General features: G+C 37.7%; 1 protein-coding gene across 5 annotated transcripts in view; it reads right to left on the bottom strand.

The window, feature by feature from the left end:
- Positions 1-19,218, bottom strand: part of LOC148066454 (neural cell adhesion molecule 1-like) — a 194,986-nt gene extending 175,768 nt beyond the window's left edge. For all 5 annotated transcript variants that reach the window (XM_087807120.1, XM_087807122.1, XM_087807121.1 and 2 more), the window contains exon 1: positions 18,976-19,218. In XM_087807120.1, the coding sequence (XP_087663246.1) occupies positions 18,976-19,027 (52 nt within the window). In that variant the 5' untranslated portion in view covers positions 19,028-19,218. The remainder of the gene's footprint in view (positions 1-18,975) is intronic.
- Positions 19,219-22,973: the final 3,755 nt, after the last annotated feature.

Below are 22,973 nucleotides of genomic sequence, written 5' to 3'. Positions count from 1 at the left end.
TTCCTACATCTCTAATTGGGATTTTTATGGGTTGTGTGATCACTGGTGAGCAGCGATGTCGACTCCCATCACTTGAATTTATCATCTACCGTTACTCATCATCGTCATCAACGAACAATGTCTTTGTTTAAGACGCCTCTTAGATCATCTTTACAATAGATGGAACGTTTTCTGTGGTTTTAAATCAACCGCAGAAATGTAAGATAAGACAAAGCGCGGTGACGTAAACCTTCACCGGTTCAATAGTCTGACAATTCACCGGACAGGGTTACAAAGTGTCTCTTTTCAAATCAATAATTTCAATCAATGACGTAACTCAATGTTGCCCGTAGAACGTTATCTAAAATCAAACCCTACACGGTGCAACAGCAGATGATTTCATTTAAGGTTTTTCTCGGAACTCATTTTCAGTTTCTGACTTACTGGACTTTGGATGACGGCTGTGTATTTAATCATTTTTTGTGTGCTATCAGTGTGATTAAAATCCTGTGAAAAACACTGAGGTCCAACAGAAATAGAAACACCATAACCCAAAAGAAAGTTACACCCACATAGAAGTTATAAATGCATTTGTATCGTTGACTTGTTGAAAATCTGACTCCATAATTATGTACACAGATTGACCATAATGGACCCCGTGGGACAGAACCGGGCTTTTGATCAATACCACTTATTGGGTTACCAAGTCTGCCGGCTTTAGGATCAGAATTTGAGTGGTTCACATTAAAGAGCAACAAACCACATAAACCAAAAACAACAACGGTTCAAAGCATTAGAGAGCAAATGACAATTTATGTAGAGAGAAAAACAACTTAATTTCCAAGTGCATCACTTAAAGCTTTTCTTTCAGTTTCAAAGTGAAAAAATAGTCCAGATGCAGACACAAAAGGAGAATACATTTGTGGTATTTTGTTAATGAATAAAATGAATCTAAGATGTGAGAAAATAACAAAATCCCAACTGTTTTATTTTCTAATGCAATGACATTTTATTTTTTGTATTGTATTAAGCATGCTATTTTGAATATTTGCATTAAATGAATGCACTTAAACCCACTGAAAACAATTGTTTTTTTTCTTGAGCTAAAAATCTTATTTATCATAACCAGACCCACTCTGCTGTGATGGATCAAGCATCTAGGTTCGTCACCGCTTGTCATCAATCCCGGAAGTCCCCACCTTCGAGGGACTTGTTGTATAAAGAAAGAAGCAGGGTTTTTTTCGCTGCAGCAGGAGGAGTGAAGCCATTACATCATAATGAACCCGCTCTTGTAACCTCTCGTTCGCCAAAATTTCCGAAAATGGAGAACTGTATAAAGTAATAAGTTCAAAACATGGTCATGGTGAGGGACTTACTGCATCTTGGAGAAGAAGACTTCAACATTTGAAACATGTGAGTGAGTCAGGAATGTTGGGTTTTCACATTAGTTGAGCTTTAAAACGTGATGGGAGTGAACGTCACTCTGAGCTTGTCACAAATTAAAAATCAGAGTATTCACAGTTGGCATGACACAACTTCCATGTAGGTTAATGAATTCCTAATTTAGAATGTGATTTGAATTGTGTCCCATAAAAGGAGCACCACTGTCACATGGCATTCTTTCGTCTTCAGCCATCTTCTCTGGACACCAAGCGGGATGAAGGCTACAACTCCTCAGCGCTGCATCGAAACCAACAATGCTCCAAACATTGCCAAAGGACCCCCTCCACCCATGGCAGCGAGAGGACAGTGATTAATGAGGCCACACCAGAAGAGAGTGGCTCTGTTATCCTCCGCCACTCTTGTCTCTGCTTCAGCAGTGAGAGTGTCAACAAGCGACTAATGACTGCCAAGATGTCCCCCGTTCTACATTTCCTAAATGCATTCCACTTCCTACCGCAACACTGTTGAATGTGGAATTAAGAGATGGGTGCTCAGGCAAAAGGATACACTCATGAAAACAGGATTTACATTTTTATGAGTCCCCAGGTACTTGGGGCGAGGGACTAGGGACATCTTCATATTTATAAATAATTCCCCCAAAATCATCTAAAAGGATATAAGCGTAGATCGTGACATCACAGAACCAAATGCAACTTCAGAAGGGTTTGCTCTTAAAATGTTTCCACACAACACAACTGTGAATTTGTTAAAGAAAACCAATGGTTGAAATGTTTTTTTTAAGGTAATAAGCCTTTTTTTTGTTTGTTTTTTTCTTTTATATGAAAAACAAAGTGAGGTGGATGTGCTGGTGGCTCGGTCAGGATAGATGCGTAACAAGGTCTAGACCATATTCGGGTGATTAGGATAATCTCGAGCTTCTGAAAAAAGTTAAATGAGGAATTCTCAAAATACTTCTGTCGTTTTTCTCATTTTAGTTTTCCATGATTTATGGAGCTTGAAAGACAAACAAAATGAGAAAACCCTCTGAAAGAAGGCCATGAAGTCCTGCTATGGAAGTGTTTCTCCACAATAATAGAAACCAAATAACTGCCCATATTCTTAGTTATTGAAGTCCACAGAATACCTCTAGAGAATATATATTTGAAAAGAGGAATACTCTCCACACACAAGTCTGGTTTAAATCAACGACAATTCTGTTCACATTTAGATTTTACAATATGCTTTTAACAAGAGGGACTGTACTCTATTATTAGAAGAGTCTATTTTCATGTTGGAGTAAAGTTCTTCGGATGGTCAGAGGATCCTTTGAGCCATGATCGAACTGCAATCTCTCTGTTCAAACACAGCTGCATCAATGGGCTTTTATCGCAACAAACCCCCCCTGGATACAAAGATATGCACAGCTGCTACTCTGTTGCCCAGAAACTCAATGTCATTTCAGGAATACCCCCATTCCACAAACAGGATAGTGTTACAGGAAGCACTGTAACCATCTCAAGCCTCCAAACTGGATTTTCCAACTCAATTCCGAGCACTCAACACTGCTTCCGTGCATCTTCCGAGGCTAGTACTTTTAATGGCATCGAGATCTCAAAGAGATTGTGGATGAAGGAATAATTGCACGCTAATAATCGGCAAACTTCCGCAGTCGAATCATGTCATGCATTCTGCCAGAAGAGACGTCTTAATGGAATTATGACTCATTTAAATTGTATGATTCAATTTAATTCAATTCAAGTGCCAAATCATAACAGAGTCATTTCAAACGACCTATTATTAACTATAATATGGGTTTTAAGTCTGAGTAAAAAAACATTTGGTGACAAAATTTAAGAACTCAGGACCCCCATGTGAATTTAAGTCCTTCATGAGCTAGGGTAATATCCATCTTCCATAAATCTTGTGTAAGTACTCCAGTATGAGGACTCTTAATAAACCATGTTCTTCTGGTAGGAGCTTCAAGTACACTTGTGTCTCTAGTCCGGCATGGACTAAAAATATCTGCTCAAGTGATCATTTGGTTGCAAATGTCTGTCTAGGTACAAATGGTGGAAGCGGACGGTGCAGGTGTGCTGGGGGATATCTCTTATTACGTACAGGTATTTTAGTTGCTAGAGTTTTAAGAGTTTTGTACAAGAAGGTGCTAGCATTTACAGCCCTTCAGAGTCTCTTGAGCTTCCAGGCAAGAGGAGCCATTTCCATGAATTAACTAATTAAGATCCTTGATGTCGCTGGAATAACAGTGCCCTGAAATTGTTCCCTGCATTAGCAGTAATGAGAAAAAGAAGAGACAGATATGTGGAAATCATCAGAAGGAAGGCTGAGGGTGTACGAGGCAGAAAGATGTGCTGTTCTGAGAAGATAGATGACTCAGGCAGTACGAGCAGGTATTACATTTATTAATTTTTTTATTCAGTTCCAGACAAAAGTACACAGCCACTTGCAGGACCCATTTTTCTGGCCTTTGTTTTTCTAACCTCTGTTGCGGCATGGCTCATTAAAGTCCATTAACAAAGCAAGAGGTTCTCTCTAATGAGCGAATGCTTCTGTAAAAGGGCTCTGTCCCCAGGAATCTGGCCCTGTCAGCGAACACTGTATCAAACCCCAGTTCCATGCAGGCCTAACAACTAGGCCATTCTAATCATAGTGAGTTCCCTCTGGCTTGTTTGTCTCCTCCATTTTCATTGTTTCCTCCTTCTGTTCGCCATTTCCCATGGAAAATATCGTGAGATGAATCTCCTCACAAAGATTGTCGCTTTTTCAAGTAAGAATGACTTTAAGCAGCATCTTAAAAACAACTTGACTGCATCACACGCGCTACATGTGTACAGGGGCGATGAGTTGTACTGAATTATAATAGTAACAAATATAAAGTATATTATAATTTCATAAAATATAAGCACATTTTAAACATATGGATTTATTTCATGCAAGTACTGTACATATTTACTGACAAATTAAAGTTGTTGTGTAAATTTTAAAAAAGGAAGCAAAACATGACATTTTTGGTGATTTTCAAAATTCTAACTTATGAACCAAAAACATGAGTTTAAGAATAAATTCAAAAGGAAAATAAATTGTTGTTAGTTTGTAAACTTTATCACCTTTATTTAACCCTGATTTTCACTACCACACAAGTGTTATTCTGCAGACTATACCATTAAAATATAATATTTAATAGTTATAAGTTACTGTATATGATCGACTAGAAAACATTCCGAAAATGTATGGAGTTCACTGATGAAAAATGTATTTAAAAATCTGTGTTAGTCCAAGTATTGACACTCTGATGCATGTCAATGTCATAGTTGCTTATTCACTGTAACAACACTGTTGTTTTTTAATTTCCTTGTTTTTTAGTTCCCTTTAAGAAATGTTTGTTATCTTGCTTATCTTTAAAACATCTGTTTTACTGTTGTCTTTTTTAACTGTTATTTTATAATCTTTCTGGTGTCCTTGTGTGTTCTGAAACACGCCTTATAAATAAAATGTTTGGTTATTATTATTATTATTAGTTATTGGATTGTTTTCTGGACCAAAATACCCGTTGTCATCTCAGACGTAATATGGTCGTGAGCTGAAATCTAATAAGAACTCTTCAATTGTCCATTTAGAAATCTTGCCTCATTCGCCAAACTATTTAGTATTCAGCAGAGAAACATTCTGTTTGTACATACAGTATATATTCTCAGATTATTCTATATAAATAAGAAATACATGTTGATTATCGACTAATGTATATCTAACATTTTATTTTCTGCCTCTAATTAAATTTGAAAAATGTAAATATTATTATGAGGACTGTGATGTATTACCTTCACCAGAGAGATGTTTTTCTTGTCTGTATTTGTCTGTCTTTGCAAAACTACTTAAATACAATACAATGTGACAATATGACTGAACTGTGCTGAGGTTCTGGATTTCAATTTGCATGATAAATGAACTCCACTGTCTTGTAAAACTAAATAATCAAAATAAATGTTTGTCCTTTTATTGATTGGAAAGAGACGACTGGCATTCGCTTGACATTTATTGTGTATCTTGGAAGACAGATTAGCATTTAGATCCATTCATCAGAGCGAAGGCATCAACGGGGACCAACAGATGTCCGTTCAAGATATGGAACAAAGTACTGATAAGATACATAATTCCGTAAATATTAAACCGTTTTTAAATATTTTTCATTAGAAAAAGATGAAAGAATTTCTAATCAGTGCGATGACATTAACTCACTGTAAATGGGACATGAAAGTAGCGGGATGATTTCATCACACAGTGGGGATGTCAAATAAGATTTTTTATTTTCTAATTTGTCATTTTAATGTTATAGACTTTTAGAAAATCAGATAGCCATGGAACACTGTTGTCGTCAGCGAGCGTGCGGCAGAGGATTCAAAGCGGCTAATTAGCTTCAACAATAGCTGATCACTTCAGCATCAACAGCTCAATGATTTCATCATTAACAATACACACTTATTTACTGATGTCGTACAGGAAGAGTGTGTGTGTGTGTGTGTGTGTCTGCTGGATGATTTCCAAATGCACGACTCACCAGGGAAACCTCGCTTAGTGCATCAAATGGTGTGAAACTGAAACCATTTTCTGTAGATAACAAACTCAAATCTTGCAACGGGTAGTTTCCAGGGGACTTCCTATGTTTCGATCAACAATAGTGTTCGCTTCTTTTTTTACACATTCATCAATTGTATTGTATTTAATGAACGACTTCCACCAATGCATATGTACTTATGGAAGCTAGGGAGCTTCGTTCATCTTGAGCCAGAGACAACAGCAGGTATACTACAAACTAATTTGTTTTTGGGTCACCTTGACCCAGAGGAAATAGAAGGGTTAACATGAAAAATGTAACTTTTAGGTCTGAAGTAGTGCAATACAACATTGTAGTATCGATACTGTTTTGAGTTTCGATACTTTTGACAACCGTAAAATGCAACCAATGGTAAAGTTTGTGTTGCTAATGTAAAAGTTGCCTTAGAAAACAATGGGAAAGTTAGAGTCTATCCTGAAGTATGCAAGTGGAAAATTGGCAATATTCAAATTTAATTGACTACAGCCTAGTTGGTAATTAAAACGTATTCGCACGTCGTGCAGCGGTGCAATAAAGCCGCAGAGTCACGCTTCCTGTTTTGCAATATTTCTCATTTGAGTTGCCATGAAATGGCGTCACTTAAATTCTGCATTCGTATCAGACGTGAGTACGAACAATGCAAACAGCACATCTAATAAGGAAGCTAGAAAACAACTTAGCTGAGCCTGCCCGAGAAAACAAAAGGGAAATTCGTTATCACTTGTCAACACGTGTGAGTTATAAATGTTCTCCGGCAACATGGTTGCGGCTCACCGGCATGCCGAGGCATATTTTTTAAAACCGTCAACACCATTGGATAATTATATGCAGAGAGAATATTGCGCTTTTACTGTGAATAATTAAAGCTGCGGAGCAGCTAAATGAGACAACTGTCAATCAATAAACTGGGTAGATACTTTTGAGACAGGCCACATGGGAATATGAGCAGTGCTGTATTTTCAACTTTGCTCTATGCATGAAAAACTGACCTAATACATTTAATTAATCATTTTAATTGAAAAGAACTCTGATCACTCTCTCCACAAAATGAAGCTAATGATTGTCCAGTGTAAACGCTACATAAACTCCACATTAATCCATTCAATGTGGTCATGCAAGTCTCAAAAGCTCAAATTAAACAGATGCTATTTTTAAGTGTCTTTGATTTTCAAGGATCTTTTTTTCCTCCTCGCCAACTTGAGCCACACAGACGAAAATGAATGGGAATAAAGACTTTTAAAAAAAGACATCCACCATGTCTAACACTATTACTGCTCTCACAGAGCTTTGGCACATAAAACCGAGAGCGCCGGCGACTGAATGGGTAACAATGAACTTAGAGGTTGAAGGGTCCTGGCCGACCCAGGAGCTCCTCCTTGACGACAATTTATATTGTTTCCGACCTCCCACCTACAGCCGGCAACCCCTCCACTCACCCATCACCTTTGTTTGCCTCTAGTTCTCGCTGTGACTCACCGCTGGAGCTTCTTTACAGACGAACCTTTCCAGCAGAAGTTGCAGGAGCTTCATAAATTAAAGCTGTGATTCCATTCCATTGTAAAAGAGCAGGTTGGACAAAAAACAAATGTGAAAGCTCAGAGTCGTTTATTTAGTTCGAGCCATTATAACTCACAAATGAAACATAGTTTTGAAGAAACACTTATTCACATGTTTTTGTTTTCACTCCGTCAGTCACCTTCTCACTCGCTCTCACATCCAGAGCCAAAAGTGTCAATGTAATCTCATTATCCTGTCACGTGTCTGAACAAAAAACAATCCCAAACCAACAAGACATCCGATTCACCTGCCATGTACGTGGATAAGTAGGTTTTCTGCTTCAACTGTCAGCTAATGTCACACGAAGTCTGAGGCACCAGATGATTATTTGATCAAGATTCACAGCCTGACTCTTGTATTCCACCCTATATCGAACTTTAAATTGATTAGAAAGTCTGTTTATGCTCTGTTTATCATTTACAGTTTGAACATGTAAACAAAAGTTAATTCCCTGAGCGTTCACTACTTAACCTCGGATCAAGCTGGTCATGATCTAGATTTGCATCTCGTACCTAAAAGTGCCTCCGGCTTAAATAACACAGTCAATTTATCAATTCTCACTGTTTGTTGTGAATCCAGCAGAATAATTTAACATCTCTAACAAGTGATAATCATTTCTCCTTGCTTCACATGTTGGATCGCAAATGGTACGACCAGTTTTTTCAACACATTTCTGAGAAGTTGTTGCACACAGTAGTAAAAAACATCTAAACAGCAGATCAAGAAACACCAGGATATTAAACCATTGCCTATGTTATGCTTCACTTTCACCTTTGAATCATTGAACTTTATTTGTTACCAATTTCCAGATATAATTTCTTTGATTTGACTGCACATATTTTTCCCCCTTCTGCCAACATTAAGTTTTAAATTAATGTTTATATTAGTGTAATTTAAAATCATTAGAATTTTTAAAAAAAAAGGGCTCTTGCGTAGCTTTGTATTTACTATATTTTCTTAATTTACTAAGTGAAAGAATGTTTTATAGAAATACACTTGAATTCAAAGGAGAAAAAAAGGAGTGTGTGTGATCTCATTGATAAAATACGCACTGTTTCCACTTTACTGCAGGTAGTCATAATTCCCCAAAATGCTATCATATCCTCCCGTTCCTGGAAGCACATGCGGTCATGCGAGCTCAGAGACAAAATGCATCTCATGGAATTGTACTTTTAACTTAGAGCCTTTACGTGAATAAACTTAATAACTGTATTTGGTGAAGCATCAGACGAGGATTAACAATCGTCAACACAAAGCAGAGATCTGCGACTAGAAATAGAAATATGATTCAATTCTCCAGCACCTCCGAGGACGAGTCTTAATCGTGTTCGCTCACATGTGTTATGACAACAGGCTCCTCCCACTCAGCGCCCAGATGATGTTACCTTGCAACCGCATCAAGACACAAACACCATTTGTTTTAATCCTGCTGACCTCATCTGTGCTCGCAGGTGCTTTCCAGCAGCAGCAGGGCCACTATATTAGATCGAGGGGGAGGCTTTTACCGGTTAATCAGATGATATCTGACACAATAGTTTTATCAAAAGGTCTACAGAGAACTGGCAGCAGCCAACCGTCAAAACAACACGTACGGCCATAATTTCATTTATAATCTCTAATTTAATCACCGAGGAACATTTGACGAAGTTGCTTTTGAGTCCCTCTCAGTTTGTACCAAACAATACTACTCAGGAAAAAAAACACATTTTGATTTGTGGAGGTGCGGAAATGAAACGTTGAACCGTAATGATTTATCAGAAACACACAATCAATATCTTAATTGAGGAATGCATCATCCTTATGAGCGATCATTTCACCTGCCAGCACTGCTCTTAGAGAAATTAAAGGAAGAAATAGAAGAGAAGAGGACCTCAGAGCTATTTCTGTTTCACTTGAGTGACGCATTATATACTTTGACCTGTTTTCCCTTTTTTTAACCAGTGGACAGCTTTGAAATCACCAACTAACTCAAAATCAATATAAATGTGTCCTAACATGTTAAGCTTTATTTATCATCATATCACGCCCAATTAAGAAGTCAAGTTAATTTAGAAACATCAAAATGGTTCCAAAGCGACACAAAAAAAACTAAATGACATCCATGATCAATTTTGCTAAATACTATTGATGAAGCTTCATGAAGCAGTGTTATGTTGTTCAGAGGTCAGTAGGTGGCGCCATCAGTTTAAAAATGATGTGATGTTTCATTAGAACAGTTGTTCAAAACAAAGGAAAATATTGTAGAGACCGCCATCTAGTGGACGAATGAAAATATTGACACTGCTTCATGAAGCTTCACCAGACCATCACTGCTCCATACGCCAATTTTCCATACTCTCTGACTCAAATTCCGAATATAATTAACAATTTAGATTTTTTTTTTTTCAACCAGTAACAGGCAGCTAATAATGGCACTGAGAGAAATTAGACAATTATATTATTATTCGATATACTCAAGAGATCGCTCAGATCTTTTATAATCGCTAGTAAAAGTCTAATAAAGCTTCATGAAGCAGTGTCATTGTAGAGTCCACTAGATGGCGGTCTCTGCACTATTTTTCAAGAACTGTTCTAATGAAACATCACATCATTTTAAATGGATGGCGCCACCTATTGACCTCTAAACAACATGACACTGCTTCATGAAGCTTCATCAGACCATCAAAGGCAGTCAGGATGTAACTTAAGGTTTCCAGTCAAAATGGAATTTTCCTTCAAAATAAAAATAAATGAATACAATCATAGCATCTTATTACTACGAATATATTAACAGATTTTTTTTTAAAAAAACACTATATTTGTGCTGCGTCTTTTTGTGTTTCTAAATCATTTCTGTCTCCTGGAGTTGAACAGATATGTATTAATAGAGAGAAGGGACCTGCATCAAGGTGTCTCTGACAGTGATGCCTATTTAGAATGTAAACAAGTTTTTTTGGAAAAGCTCTTGTTTCCCCAAAAGACACTTTCTATATGTGTATCTGCACAACATGACAGCTTGACAGCGGAGGAAGAAACCAAATCCAGGAAAGCTTTCCAGGATGAGCTAAATTGCCGGCAGGGATTACATCAGAACCGTGAGTTGATCCACAGCATCACAAGACAATAAGACTCATGCTAAACAAAGTTGTAGGTACGACTCGCGCAGGGGAAAAAATCAATGACCAACGCTGCATGGTGGAAAACTTCTTGAATAGAATCAAACTTTTCCCCATCATTCCTTATCTCACAACTTTTTGGAGAAGGCCTTCACCAGAGATTGAATGTGCTCTTTAATTGGCGGACTTGACAGCAGTCTTTTGATCTCACTTAAGGTAGAGACAGTGGTATGTAAATGTAGCCGCTTTGCTATTCAGTGAGAGAAGTTTAATCAGGTCAGACAACTCTGGCGCCGCTGCACACCAGCTCTTCTCCTGGGTAATATCGCTCTAATATGGAAGTATCTGGGAGGCATATTATCATCTTTGGACAATCAGACCAAAGCAAAAGGTCATTTGGGTTTGTGTCTTGGTCAATATCTTCAGTATTTACAAGTGAATGGATGTAACTTATAAATACACATTAAACATGTAAAACGATGCCAGTATTGTTTACATATTTCGCTGGATTATTAGAATAGAAGTAAAAATAATAAACAGATTGATGAACCATGTCCAACTAATAAAGGTACAAAGTCATTCAATTATTTATAATATCAATCATTTTTAACTAAAGGATAAGCACAATAATTCTGCAATTCTGCCATTTTCCAACCATTGGAACCATTGATCAATTCCTGTATTTCAGTGGGTTTAATTCGGGCCCTTTGGTTTCCTCCCTTAGTCTATAAACATGCCGCTTTTACTCTGAAGGTTTCTGTGGACAATTGCATTTCGTGTCTTTTCAATTAGCCTTGGAAAGACCCAAGCTTCATGGAAGTAAGTGAATTAATTTACAAAAGAATCTTAATAAATACATTACTATAATACATTTTAATTCAAGAACATGTACAGCTCTGTACAACCTGTCTGTGAAGTTTATCATTTATCCAGGTCATGGTTATTCAAGTGGCTCAAAAGTGAGTCGGCTGAACTTCTAGGAAGACTTCAGGATCTGAAGAAGCTTCTCGAAGGAGAGTTGAAAAGTCTTCCAAGAACTCTACACAGCTCAGTTGACTCGCACTTGGATATCTTAGTGAAACATTTTACACAGTCTGTATGTGGAACCTTTCCACCAACTGGAAAGCCCAGACAATTTAAAAATAAAGGTCATTTTAGGGACGCTAACAGTCCATCCAGTAATTTTCTTTGGAGTGGGAAGTTTTATAGTGACCCATTAAACCGAACTGCCTGAGACATCCATTAATGTCTAGACGTAATAATTCAAACACAGCAGTAGGTAGAAGTCTTACCCAGAAAACATTTTTCTTAGATATACCTTTATATGAGTCATTGGTAATAACGGATTAGGCTGTTACAATGGGCACAGACACTCCTGGAGATGTCGGCAAGTGAAGATAATAGCATTTCCAAAATAGCTTAACCACGCAGCAAAATAAAAAGACATTTAGTTAAGAAACAATAGCTCTGCCGCACAATAGAAATGAATAGTGTTGACAGGGAAAAAAACACCATCTCATGAATGTTAAATGAAACACTTAGACCCTGTAGACACCAGGTGTACGAGAAAATGAGCTGCCTCTGCAGGTGGTTTGAAAAGCTGAATTTAAGAACAGAAAATCCTTCCTGAATAGAAGACAAATGGAGCAGGTGTGTCTCCAAGGCAGCACGGATCCTGGAGCAAATCTGCTTTTGACTCCTACATTTTTAGCTCAATTCATCCCCAAGCTGCAGCAACGCGGAATATGAACGCAAATCCTTTCGCGGCAGGAAATGAGACAAGGGCGCAAATATCTCTGACCTTTGCAATAAGTCGGGTCTTACGAAATAGTCCATTAAACTATGATCTGATTTTGAAATCAGACCCTTGAGCGCTATCTTTGTCTTAGGCGGAGTGCAAACTATCTCTGTCTTAAGATAAATATTGTAAGGGGCCCATATTTGAAATTACATAATTCTTTGAAGAGTACAGTTTCTTTCAGTCAAATAAGTCATTTACAAGTAGAACATTTTCACAACTCAAGAGTTCTTTAATGTTAATATAGTCGAGACACAATCATTCTAAGTCACGCATCAATATCTAAACCTAAAAGTCTGAAACTGACAATGTCTGTGTAAAAATACCACTTTTATTCAGACCTTTGATTGTTAATTCTTTGCCCAAATCAAAGTATATTAATGTTCATGTTCAAATAATAGCAAAACTAAGGATAGAGTTAATTAATTTGATAGAGAAGCACAAACAAAAATAATAAGTGAGTAAGTAATTTTCATCTGTAAAGTGCCTTTTTAACATATTGAGCTCCCAAGAAAATAAAATATCGCAATCATATCATAGTTTCCGTTAGACAGAGTCTGGTAAATATACTATAATAAATTGAATAAAAATCTAAATATATTACTACATTTTGTTCAGCTAACAACTTAGACGGCTCAAGGACTTTGACCCTATTGAGCCTGGCCGGGAGTATAGTAATTCTGCATTACCAATAAAAACAAAACACAACTTTAATTCAAGATGTAAAATCTGGCAAGGGTGCGAGTGAGGATCCGGGGGCTTTTGATGGAGCAAACACGAAGACGAAGGCAACAGGTGTCTTTCCTGCAGCACTAACTGTTTGAGCCTGTTAAAGGTTAGCCAGATTTCTAACATGGTTTTAGTGTTAATGGAGTTAAAGTGCTCACTGTTTGGATTGATGCTGCGCTGCCGAACCGAAGACAATTCACTGGTTGCCATACTTTACTGGTCGCTAGTGGATACGGAGACGTAATGAACGTTCCATTTAAGTTATGCAACGTCAAAGTCTTTTTCCTATTCCAGCAGAATTGCGTTTGATGGTAATTATTTTTTTAATTTGCTTCTGTCCCACTCATGAGTGTCTCTGTTTACTCAAGACGGCAAATCATGTGTATAATATTCATGTATTCAAGTCATTTGTTATCATCGCCTGTGGAAACAAGTAAAGTCAACTTCCACAGTCATCATCGATTAATTACATGAATTGTTTAAATTCCACATTTGTTTTCGCTGATTCTTTCTCTTTTGAATGTTGTTTTCCCCAATTTTGAGACAATAGCAAGACAGTATCAAACATTTTGGATGATGTCCAAACCACAAAAACAATGTAATATCCATAAATAACTGATTCTCTTGAGAATTCTTCTCTCTCAAAGAATAAAAACTCAGTCTCTTTTCTAATAAAATTCTGCTATTTGGAGGCATATAAACAGTGATTGATCCAAATGTTTATTGCATCTTTTTCACTTCTGAAGATGTTGATAGTTGTCAACTGAATACTGTTGTTAATTGAAAATCTGAACTACTAAACTTTTAAGTGTAGTTAGAATGTCAGCAAGTTTCTTTAAAGTACCGTATCTGAGCATTTTGGCGTGCATGGATTGTTTTGTTAAGTGGGTCCTCCATGCATGTGTGTGAATTTAAAGCAGGTGATCACAAACCCACCGAGAAGCATCTTTGACTTTCAAAAACCAAAATACCATCTGTTCACTGGTGCCAGTCCTGGGGGAAGTAAGTCAGAAAAGTGGCAGACTATAAATAACACTGGGCCCCATGCGGATAATAAAGGAAACTGGAACATTGACACATAAGGCATCCATTCTTGAATAGAATTTGCTCTTGTATTTCTGCAGGCACTTCAAGGAGAATAACAACGTCACAGTGTGGTACCGTGTTGGGCTCTAATGTTGTCCCCGACACCTCCGGCACCAGGACCCTTACAATAAAATGGGTTTGAAAAGAGTGTGAATATGTTCATTACTGTCTTTGTGCTGACACCTAAGGGTGTGTGTAGCAATAGTTAGGAGGTTTTGAGTCAGACTTTCGACACATTTTATTTTCTCCACTTGTAAAAGTAGACTATTCTCAACACACATTAGAAGTCAGTGTAATCAACAACTGTAATTTACGGCGCTGGACTACAAAGTTTCTCCGTGTCGATCGGACACTCTGAGCCTCCTTTCGCCCGCCTATTCATTCATTTCTATACCGGACACCCCCGAGCTCACACAATGAAAATCACTGACAGTCTTTATTCATGCGCTTATTAATATGCAAAGACATCCCATCTTCATCTTACAGTGAGCAGAGAAGAAATATAACCAGCAGAGATCCCTTTTGAGCTGAGATGTTAGAAACCACCTGCACTATAACATCCAAAATGAAGAAACATTGGAAGACGCTATGAATAATGCATCCCTCCGTGTGTCGTGCAGGAGTTTCCAATATACGTTGCAATGCCATTTCTGCACAATCTTCCAGTGCGATAGTCAGACAGATGGGAAAGCGACTCGACATTATTTGATGCTACATTTGAACAGGCTGTCGAACTGCTGTGTATTTCAGTATAACAGATATGAAAAGAAAACAAGTTGTATTTGAATGTGATTTCATATAGAGGGCGAACGCAGCAACCCTTCATTTGAATTTTTTTTGAAAAATTGTCTAAAATGATTGCAGTGATCTTTATTGGTGAATGAATTAATGTAGGGGCCACTTGTTTGAACTTTGATATAGAGCCAGAAAACTTTTATTGTATTGTAAATACCACACAGGAATTTGTTGTGGTGGTAGTACAGAACAAAAAAAGAAAATATTAAATAAAAAGAGATTAAAGAAATAAAATACAATACATTTAAAATAAAATAGGATACATTACCATAAAATGACATGTAAATAAATAATTAAATAAAATAATTACCTTTTTTTTACACTTTAAATTTCATCAAATTAAGTATTTGAACAGAGCTTATTGTGTATTAAATAAATATATGAATTACTAGTGTAATTCACATGTATATCTAGATTGTGTGTTCAGTTTGTTGCCAACAACTTTGAATATTCAGCAAGACTCAAATAAAGTGGATCTGACACAAGCGAGGAAAATGGAAGAAATGTGTTTCCCCGTCGCTCTGAGGCTTTATCTTAACTTGAGATTTGCAAAACTTTCGGTAATTCAAGATGCAGTGTTATTCATGGCGCTGGCTAAAAAACACCTTGTAATTTCCCCTTGTTTGGCTGCTTTTTCCAGTTCCTCTCAGACAAAAATAGCCAGTATTATTTTCATAGTGGCTTTGAACTCACCACAGCCGTTAAAGACACACATGTTAGTCGTTTATTTATTTTTTTCTTCCTCGACATGTTAGGTTAAACTCCGTCCTATATTTAGACCACGTTTTTCTGCAGTCTGTTTAAATTCAATCCTCAAACCAACACAACTTGACGTCTTTATATTTACGACCGTGACGGGGCATCTTAAGACGGTCAGGGTTGTCCCTTTAACTTTGTTTTACGACTTCAGCAGAACCAACTCACCTGATATTGAAGGAGGATTGTTTAAAATGACTTGATTTTAACTTGTTGTGTTGTGATTGTGTCAGTTTCTAGTATCATGTGAAATAATCCCAGACCTGAATTGAGTCACCTCTGATGCCGTGACGCTCTAAACGGGATGTTGAGCCTGAAAACTACCTGGTGGTGGAACAATGCAAAGGGGCTGAATTCCTGGGGGCTACCTCATCAGGTACCAGTAAGTAATGGAATATGATCCAAACAGGTCACGTCTGAGTGACAACCTCAGCAATCTGACACCATAAGAGAAGCAGAAACACAAACACAGCCTCATGATACTACAAGAACGTAGTAATACAAGTGTGTAGTTCTGGTTATAAGTTATAAGAGAAATTGTTACCATGGAAATGAACCTGCCTTGTCTCAGCTCAACAACATCAAGCACAGGAGAAAGAGTGACTGTTAAATTAGTCCGCCACAATATTTAATTAAACTCTTTAAAGAAAAGACTGCCAGTCATCAGGCAGACAAATGGAAAAACAAACGATGAAAAGCAAACCGAGCTGATGGTGATGAGAGCGGATCGTCAAACAGTGAAAACATTGATCCAGTTAATATCATTTTACATTAAATGTTTTGATTTATTTTAACATCGTGCTCTAGATACTATAAACCAAATCTATAACACAATGTGTTCCAGAGAGGTGTATTAACAGCCATGGCTGCATATTTATGATTAAAATGTAATCATTACTACACTGGGAAGTGAACTCGTAATCAGTGTTTGCAATTAAATCTGTGATGCATTCAAGTGCTTTCAAATAATGCGATCAAACCGGTGGACGTCCTCCACACTGGCGGAAGTGTGACATACAGACGTCTAATTATCTGCTCCTAGGTTCTCTCACGTTTCACAAGTGCGAGGCACCATGGGGGTGTCAAGATGCCTTGGTTAGTACGTCTTACTCCTTACTCCTTATTGGGGTTTTTTTGCACACGGTAATAGTTTTTTATTTGACTTCAGTATCAGAAATATGAGTTTCCTTTCAAGAAGCCATTCACTCGTATCCCTTTGTACACTCATCACCTTAAACTTAGATGAGCCAGTTTGGCATCGGAAGCCAAACTGTAGTAATCCGGTTACTACTCTTAAAACGCTTTAGAGTCATTTGGTGTTAGGCCAGCGTTAATCTTATTTAGGGACCGAAGTAGAGGTTGTTTAAAGATAGTCAATCAGGTATTTAAAAATACCCATTAGATACTATGTAAATCGGAAACACTGCGATGACAGAACGAGGTCTAAAATAAGTACCATTACATTACCTCCTACTTTACTTTTCTAGAGTTTCGGCTTTAAAAATACATATCTGATCAACCACATAGATCATACTTTGTAACAGACTTTGAACCTAAGAAATTCACTTTTATTTATTTAATTCCCTTTGTTGTATTTAGTTGCTTAAAATCAATTTACATTTATAATAGCAAGACACATTCATACAAATGTTTTCTTCAAATCTTCTCACTCATTTTAAATACATTACACTTCCTTCAGCTATTGTTGAACCTTGTGAATGAATCCAACGTGTTGTAGATGCTTCTGTGCACGACAAGTGTTGCTTGGATAAGTAACTAATTGTATTACTTTAACTTGATTAACCAAAAGCACTTTGAATTACATTGTCCTGTGAATAAAAACGGACATGATGGATGGGTCCATTTTAACCTCCTAGTTCTTCTCCAATTACTGAATTATGCTACAGCAGATGGTCGTCACGACTTCTTCCGATGCACGATTTTTAACCATCGGAACAAATCGTGGAAATGTAAAAACAAAGTCGAGAATAGTGTGTGTAAAAAGTTAATTTAAAAAAGGAAGTTTAACTGTATAAAATTATTTATAAAGATATGTTTTGCTGGGTTGAATAGAGAAATTTCTAGATATAAAACAGCACTCTAACACTCTAAGAATACAACTTTTTTAGGCAATTAAATACAAAAGGATAAAATCAAACACTCCCCTCTCTGGGTGACTATTGGGTCCTTAAAAGTAACTTGTGGCTGTGCAGTTTGAGATAATGCAAGGGGGGGCAGATGCATTGAGGAAGATGTGGTGATATAGGCAGGGAGGTGGGGGAGGTGGTCCCCTCCGCCCTGTAGAGCCCGGGGAGCGATTGGATTGGCCCCTATTGTATACATTGAATGGCTGTTCGGTGGCACTCAATAGATGGCGACAAGCCAGATTTGAAAAAGAAGAAAAAAAGAAACCACAAATCATTTGAGCTTCATTCAAATGTGTTTGGCGCTAAAACTGCACAAGTCTGAAAACTACAGGCAAAACAGAAAATAAAATAGGTTCATTTGACCAGAATGTTTTTTGTGTGTGTGTGAAGCTGCGTCACTACAATCTCCCCCCAAGCCAAACTGGAAATGTATATTCAATCCCAGGTTCGTGCGTTAAGCAGTTTGGAGACAAAGCGTCTGCGCAAAAAAGAGGAGCGCGTCGACTCCACTCGCGCACCGCCGTGCGTCACGGTTCAACCCGCATATGTAGAAGATGCGGTAAGAGTTGAGAATAGAAGCTTTTCTTTCTCATAAAATTCACAGTAAATAGTGTGGTGGTGGGGGGGGGGGGGGGGGGGGGACTAAACAAGCCACGTCGCAGCAGCAGCAGCAGCATCCCTGTGACCTTTATTTTCCAGAAGAATTTCCACGATGGTTATCCTTTTTTAACAGTTTTTCTGTGATCCCTCTTTTAGTTGAAACCGCTTTTGGATCATTTTTGCGCCAATAAAGAGACTAAAAACCGGTCACTTCTAGGAGTTACAAACACTATAAACCGGATGAAGGAGATGGAATTGGCCAAAAAAAATGGATCATTCTCGAAATAATCTAGAAAAGTTGAACACTTTGGAGAGCTGGAGTGTTTCCTGGGAGGCAGTGACAGCGGAGCCTCCAGCGGGACCAGAGGATGCTGCCGCACCATCACCAACACTGGCCTCTGCCTCTCCCCTTGTTTCCCCCCTAAAAAAAAATAAACTTACCTGCACAGCCGATGAAAAGCAATCCCCAGATGATGTCCCTTGTTTGAAGCATTGTAATGAGTCAGATATTCTCCGCACTTTAGAGTCGCTCCTATAAACAGCCTTTTTTCTTCTTCTTTCCAGGAGCAACTGCGCTGTCGGATGGTTGTTTTTTTTTGGTCCTTGTTTCTCCACAACGAGTGACAGGCTGCGGCCGGAGAACGCACTCGCACTCTGACTGAGGAGAGACACTAACGCGAATTACTCCGCCCGGTAGTCTCGGATCCCCCCCCCAGCATACACAGCAGCACCCACACGGGGGCGGGTTTAACCGAGCGCAGGAACAAAGTAGTGCGCGGCGGAGGAGGCAGAGAGTAGACAGCAGATGGTCAACTAATTCGGATTATTGAGTTTATAAAAGAGCTCATGGGAGGTTTACCAACACACTGAGGAGGGCTATCACCAGTACGCGACAGAAAACAGTAATTGACTACAATTAAAGTGCAACCATTCCAGTCCTTTACTTGAGAAAAGGCACATTTAATGGGCAGATAATAATGTGAAAACTTGTCCTCAATCAACTAGAATTTTTTTTTTAAAAAGGAAGATGACTTTTAAGAACCATTAGATCTATTCACACTGCAGTGGTCAGTAGTCAGCGAGAGCCTCACTGACTGGTCAGTGCAGCCTCAGACAAACAACTTTGTCAAAAGGTGTTTCATTAATGCAACTATTAATGGTGTGAGAAAATATAGATATACCGATATATCACTTCATTTGTTTAGTTTTCAAGATTACTGCATTGCTATTCAGAATTAGAATTAAAAACATGAAAAAAAATATTTTTTTAATGTTTTTAATTCTAACTCTAATCTGGCTATATTTTTAATCATAGTTTTAGTTTTTTATGTCTAAAATTCCAATTAAATGTGTTAGGTAAAAGATTTTTTATATATCAATTTGCTTCGTTTGTATATTTTTTAAGGTGAGATTAAACTTCCGGACGGCAGCAGTTATTACGTCCTCCGTAGCTGAAAGAACGATACAAACCTGAAAGATACTGCAACGACTGAGGACGAGAGGATACAGTCGACTCCAGTAGCTTTTAAACAACATATTTTTGTTTCAAAATAAATGATTATAGTTATAACTTCGTCAAGAGTCACGTGGTCTGTAAATTTCACCAGAGTCAAGTACTCGTACAATACTACAAGTATATATGTGTTCCTACAGTATCGCACTATATTGTATCGTAGCCCCTGTATTGTGATATATAGCGTATCGCCCGATTCTCACCAATTTATAGCATCTACAGTGTATAACTATTGGACATGATAGCCCCAGACAACCCACAATTCTTGAAAGATAATAGGACAAGAAACAGATGATTAAATCATTAATTTAGTTTATTATTTTATGGCTTTTGTTTAATTTAAAATCACTTGGCATCAGTGGAAAAGTTCCTCAGTGCCGATCTCATTTTCACAAGTAAATTGGTTGTGGGAAGTTTGGACGGACAGAGAATCAAAGCTGCAGTCCACAGTATTCCTGACAATTTGACAGAGCCCAACCGAAAATTAAATCTCTGCTACGATTTGAATCTTTTCACTAAACAGTCCCAGATCATAGATAAACGAGCGGAAGAAAATTCTTTCTGCAGGCTGATGGCTCACACTATGAGCGGTGGCCTCAGACCTTCACAATGAAGTCAGTACTCGCACGAAAGAATGGTTCTGTTGAAACGGGGTCACTCCTCTTTCTTTATGGTTTCCCAAGCATGTCCAGGAGTGGGAACACCATCAGGCAGTCCAAGGAACTTGAAAAGGCAAGATCCACTTCATTTCAGGATGTTTTAAAGTATTGTGTTACGTTTCCTTTTAACCCTTTTGTTATCTCTGGGTCAAGGTGACCCCGTGGTCTGGCAATGTATATGCAATGTATACATTGCATAATGTATAAATTGTATACATTGCATAATACATTGCACATTGCATAATATGACATATTGTTTATATATTTTGAAACATATTTTGTATGGAAGTCCAGTACTGCCAGTGCTATTGAAACATTTTTGACAGTATTTCTTGTTGGAACAATTTTTAAAACACGTTTTGAACACATTTCCAAACGTGTTTTAATGTATTTCTAAACAAGTATTTATTCATTATTTGAATTAGGACAATACATATTCATCAACATGTCAGCATAGAGCAACAACGTAAATATGCCGGAGTTAGCACACTAGCTAGTTTTCATCAGTTGTCCTAAGGCAGGTTAGATGATACAAATAAGTACATAAATCACAAGACATCACACATCACAGGTAGACAATTGACCAGTATTAACATATCGCAAAACATGTTTTAATGTATTTCTAAACACCTTTTAACATATTGCAAAACTAGTTTTGACAACTTATTCGTTCAAAAGCTAAAAAAGCTACAAACAGCTTTTCCCAGAAGAAATAACAATAATGCAGTTATGATGTACACGTAGAATAGTACATTTATGAATACTTGTAGCGCAGAAACTCACTGGCCATCATACAAAAGCAGGTCACAGTGTTAATTAATTGATATTGCTGTTCATTTTTTCTTTCAAACATTCTCATGATTATTCATTCCACCGCTTGATTTAGACAAATCCGAGATATTCAGAGGATATGTTGACGCAGACAAGAAAGATTGGAAATGAGGTACTATTGTACTTCTTGCGACTCTGCTATCTGTGAAGACATCTTGATCAAACTTCAGAGTGACAAAGTTAGTTCCTTAAAGGTTATTCTTGCATCTCCACGTCATGTATGCTAAGAGGATGACCTAATTTTGCTATCGCTAATAGTTCATCTTAGCGTGTGCATGGATTTATAGTATTGAAAAAATAACGCTTAATTTGGTGGCACGTCAGGAAAGTGAAAGATGCCGTTAAAAGAAGGTCCTCTTAATACAGTTCAATGCAGAGAAGGCTTTGGTTCTCTCTCGTCTTTCAGAGAACATCTACCAATTAAGATAAAACATTGTTCCAATCCATTGTGTCTCAGAATCCAGGAGGGAATGCAAATGATCATGCAGCTCACACTCTCAACAAACCAATCTTGAAGCATGAAATCATTTTGCTGCAAAATCTCGACTTTTATTCCCAGTCATTCCCCAGAGATTAAGATCATGAGTGGGAGTCAGGATATGACTTGAATTGATATACAAGGAGTCGGAAAAATCCAGCAACATGCTACGTGTGCCTCACATTCACAGACACTATATGGAGAGGGAATTATTGATGAATCATTTTTTGGAAAAACTGATATTTCCAGCATGAAACTCACAATTATCACACCACCAGATGCAGTACTAGACAGTCTGAAAGGGATGGTTCATCCTTTCTTCTTAAGGCTTTTCAAAGTAGTCGATTTCCATTAAAGTAACATGAATATTTAATGGTTTGTTTCACATTCACCTGAGAAAATTAGAATTTTTCATCATAAATAGACGTACGCTGATGAACAAAATGCATTTGGAAAAATGAAATGAAGGTGAAGCAAGGATGGAAATTGCTAGAAAAGGAATTAGTGCAATTGCTTGTCAGCAAGCTCTAAGTCGCCGCCGCCTCCAGCGGCTGAGAGACACTTTTTATCAAAAATGACTGAGACGTCCTCCAGGTGCGAGGATATGAAAGGCATAATTAGCAGAATTCAAGGCCTTTTTCATCCTTTATGAACGGCTTTACAGGCTTTTGGAGAGCGAACAACTGACCTTTACATTTCCCTGAAGTGTTTGCCACAGCCACCAACGACACAGACATTTAGATTTATTCTACTTTTGCTCTGTCAAATCAACTTCAATCCATCTTCTACAACCCGCAAAAGTAAATATGACCATGAAAATGTTTGGGTAAAAACGTAAAATGCCAATTGAAATTCCACAAGGAATAGTATTCAATTAGATCTGTAAACTTTAAACATCCCACTATTAAAGTGTGCCATGGGTTGTTGTAGCCTTTGAGAGGCAGAAGACAGATCCTAG

Source organism: Callionymus lyra, chromosome 14, assembly GCF_982586985.1.
Source record: "Callionymus lyra chromosome 14, fCalLyr1.hap1.1, whole genome shotgun sequence".
Lineage (NCBI taxonomy): Eukaryota > Metazoa > Chordata > Actinopteri > Syngnathiformes > Callionymidae > Callionymus > Callionymus lyra.
The sequence above is the reverse complement of the archived record's forward strand: the minus strand, read 5'-3'. Positions and strand labels throughout refer to the sequence as shown.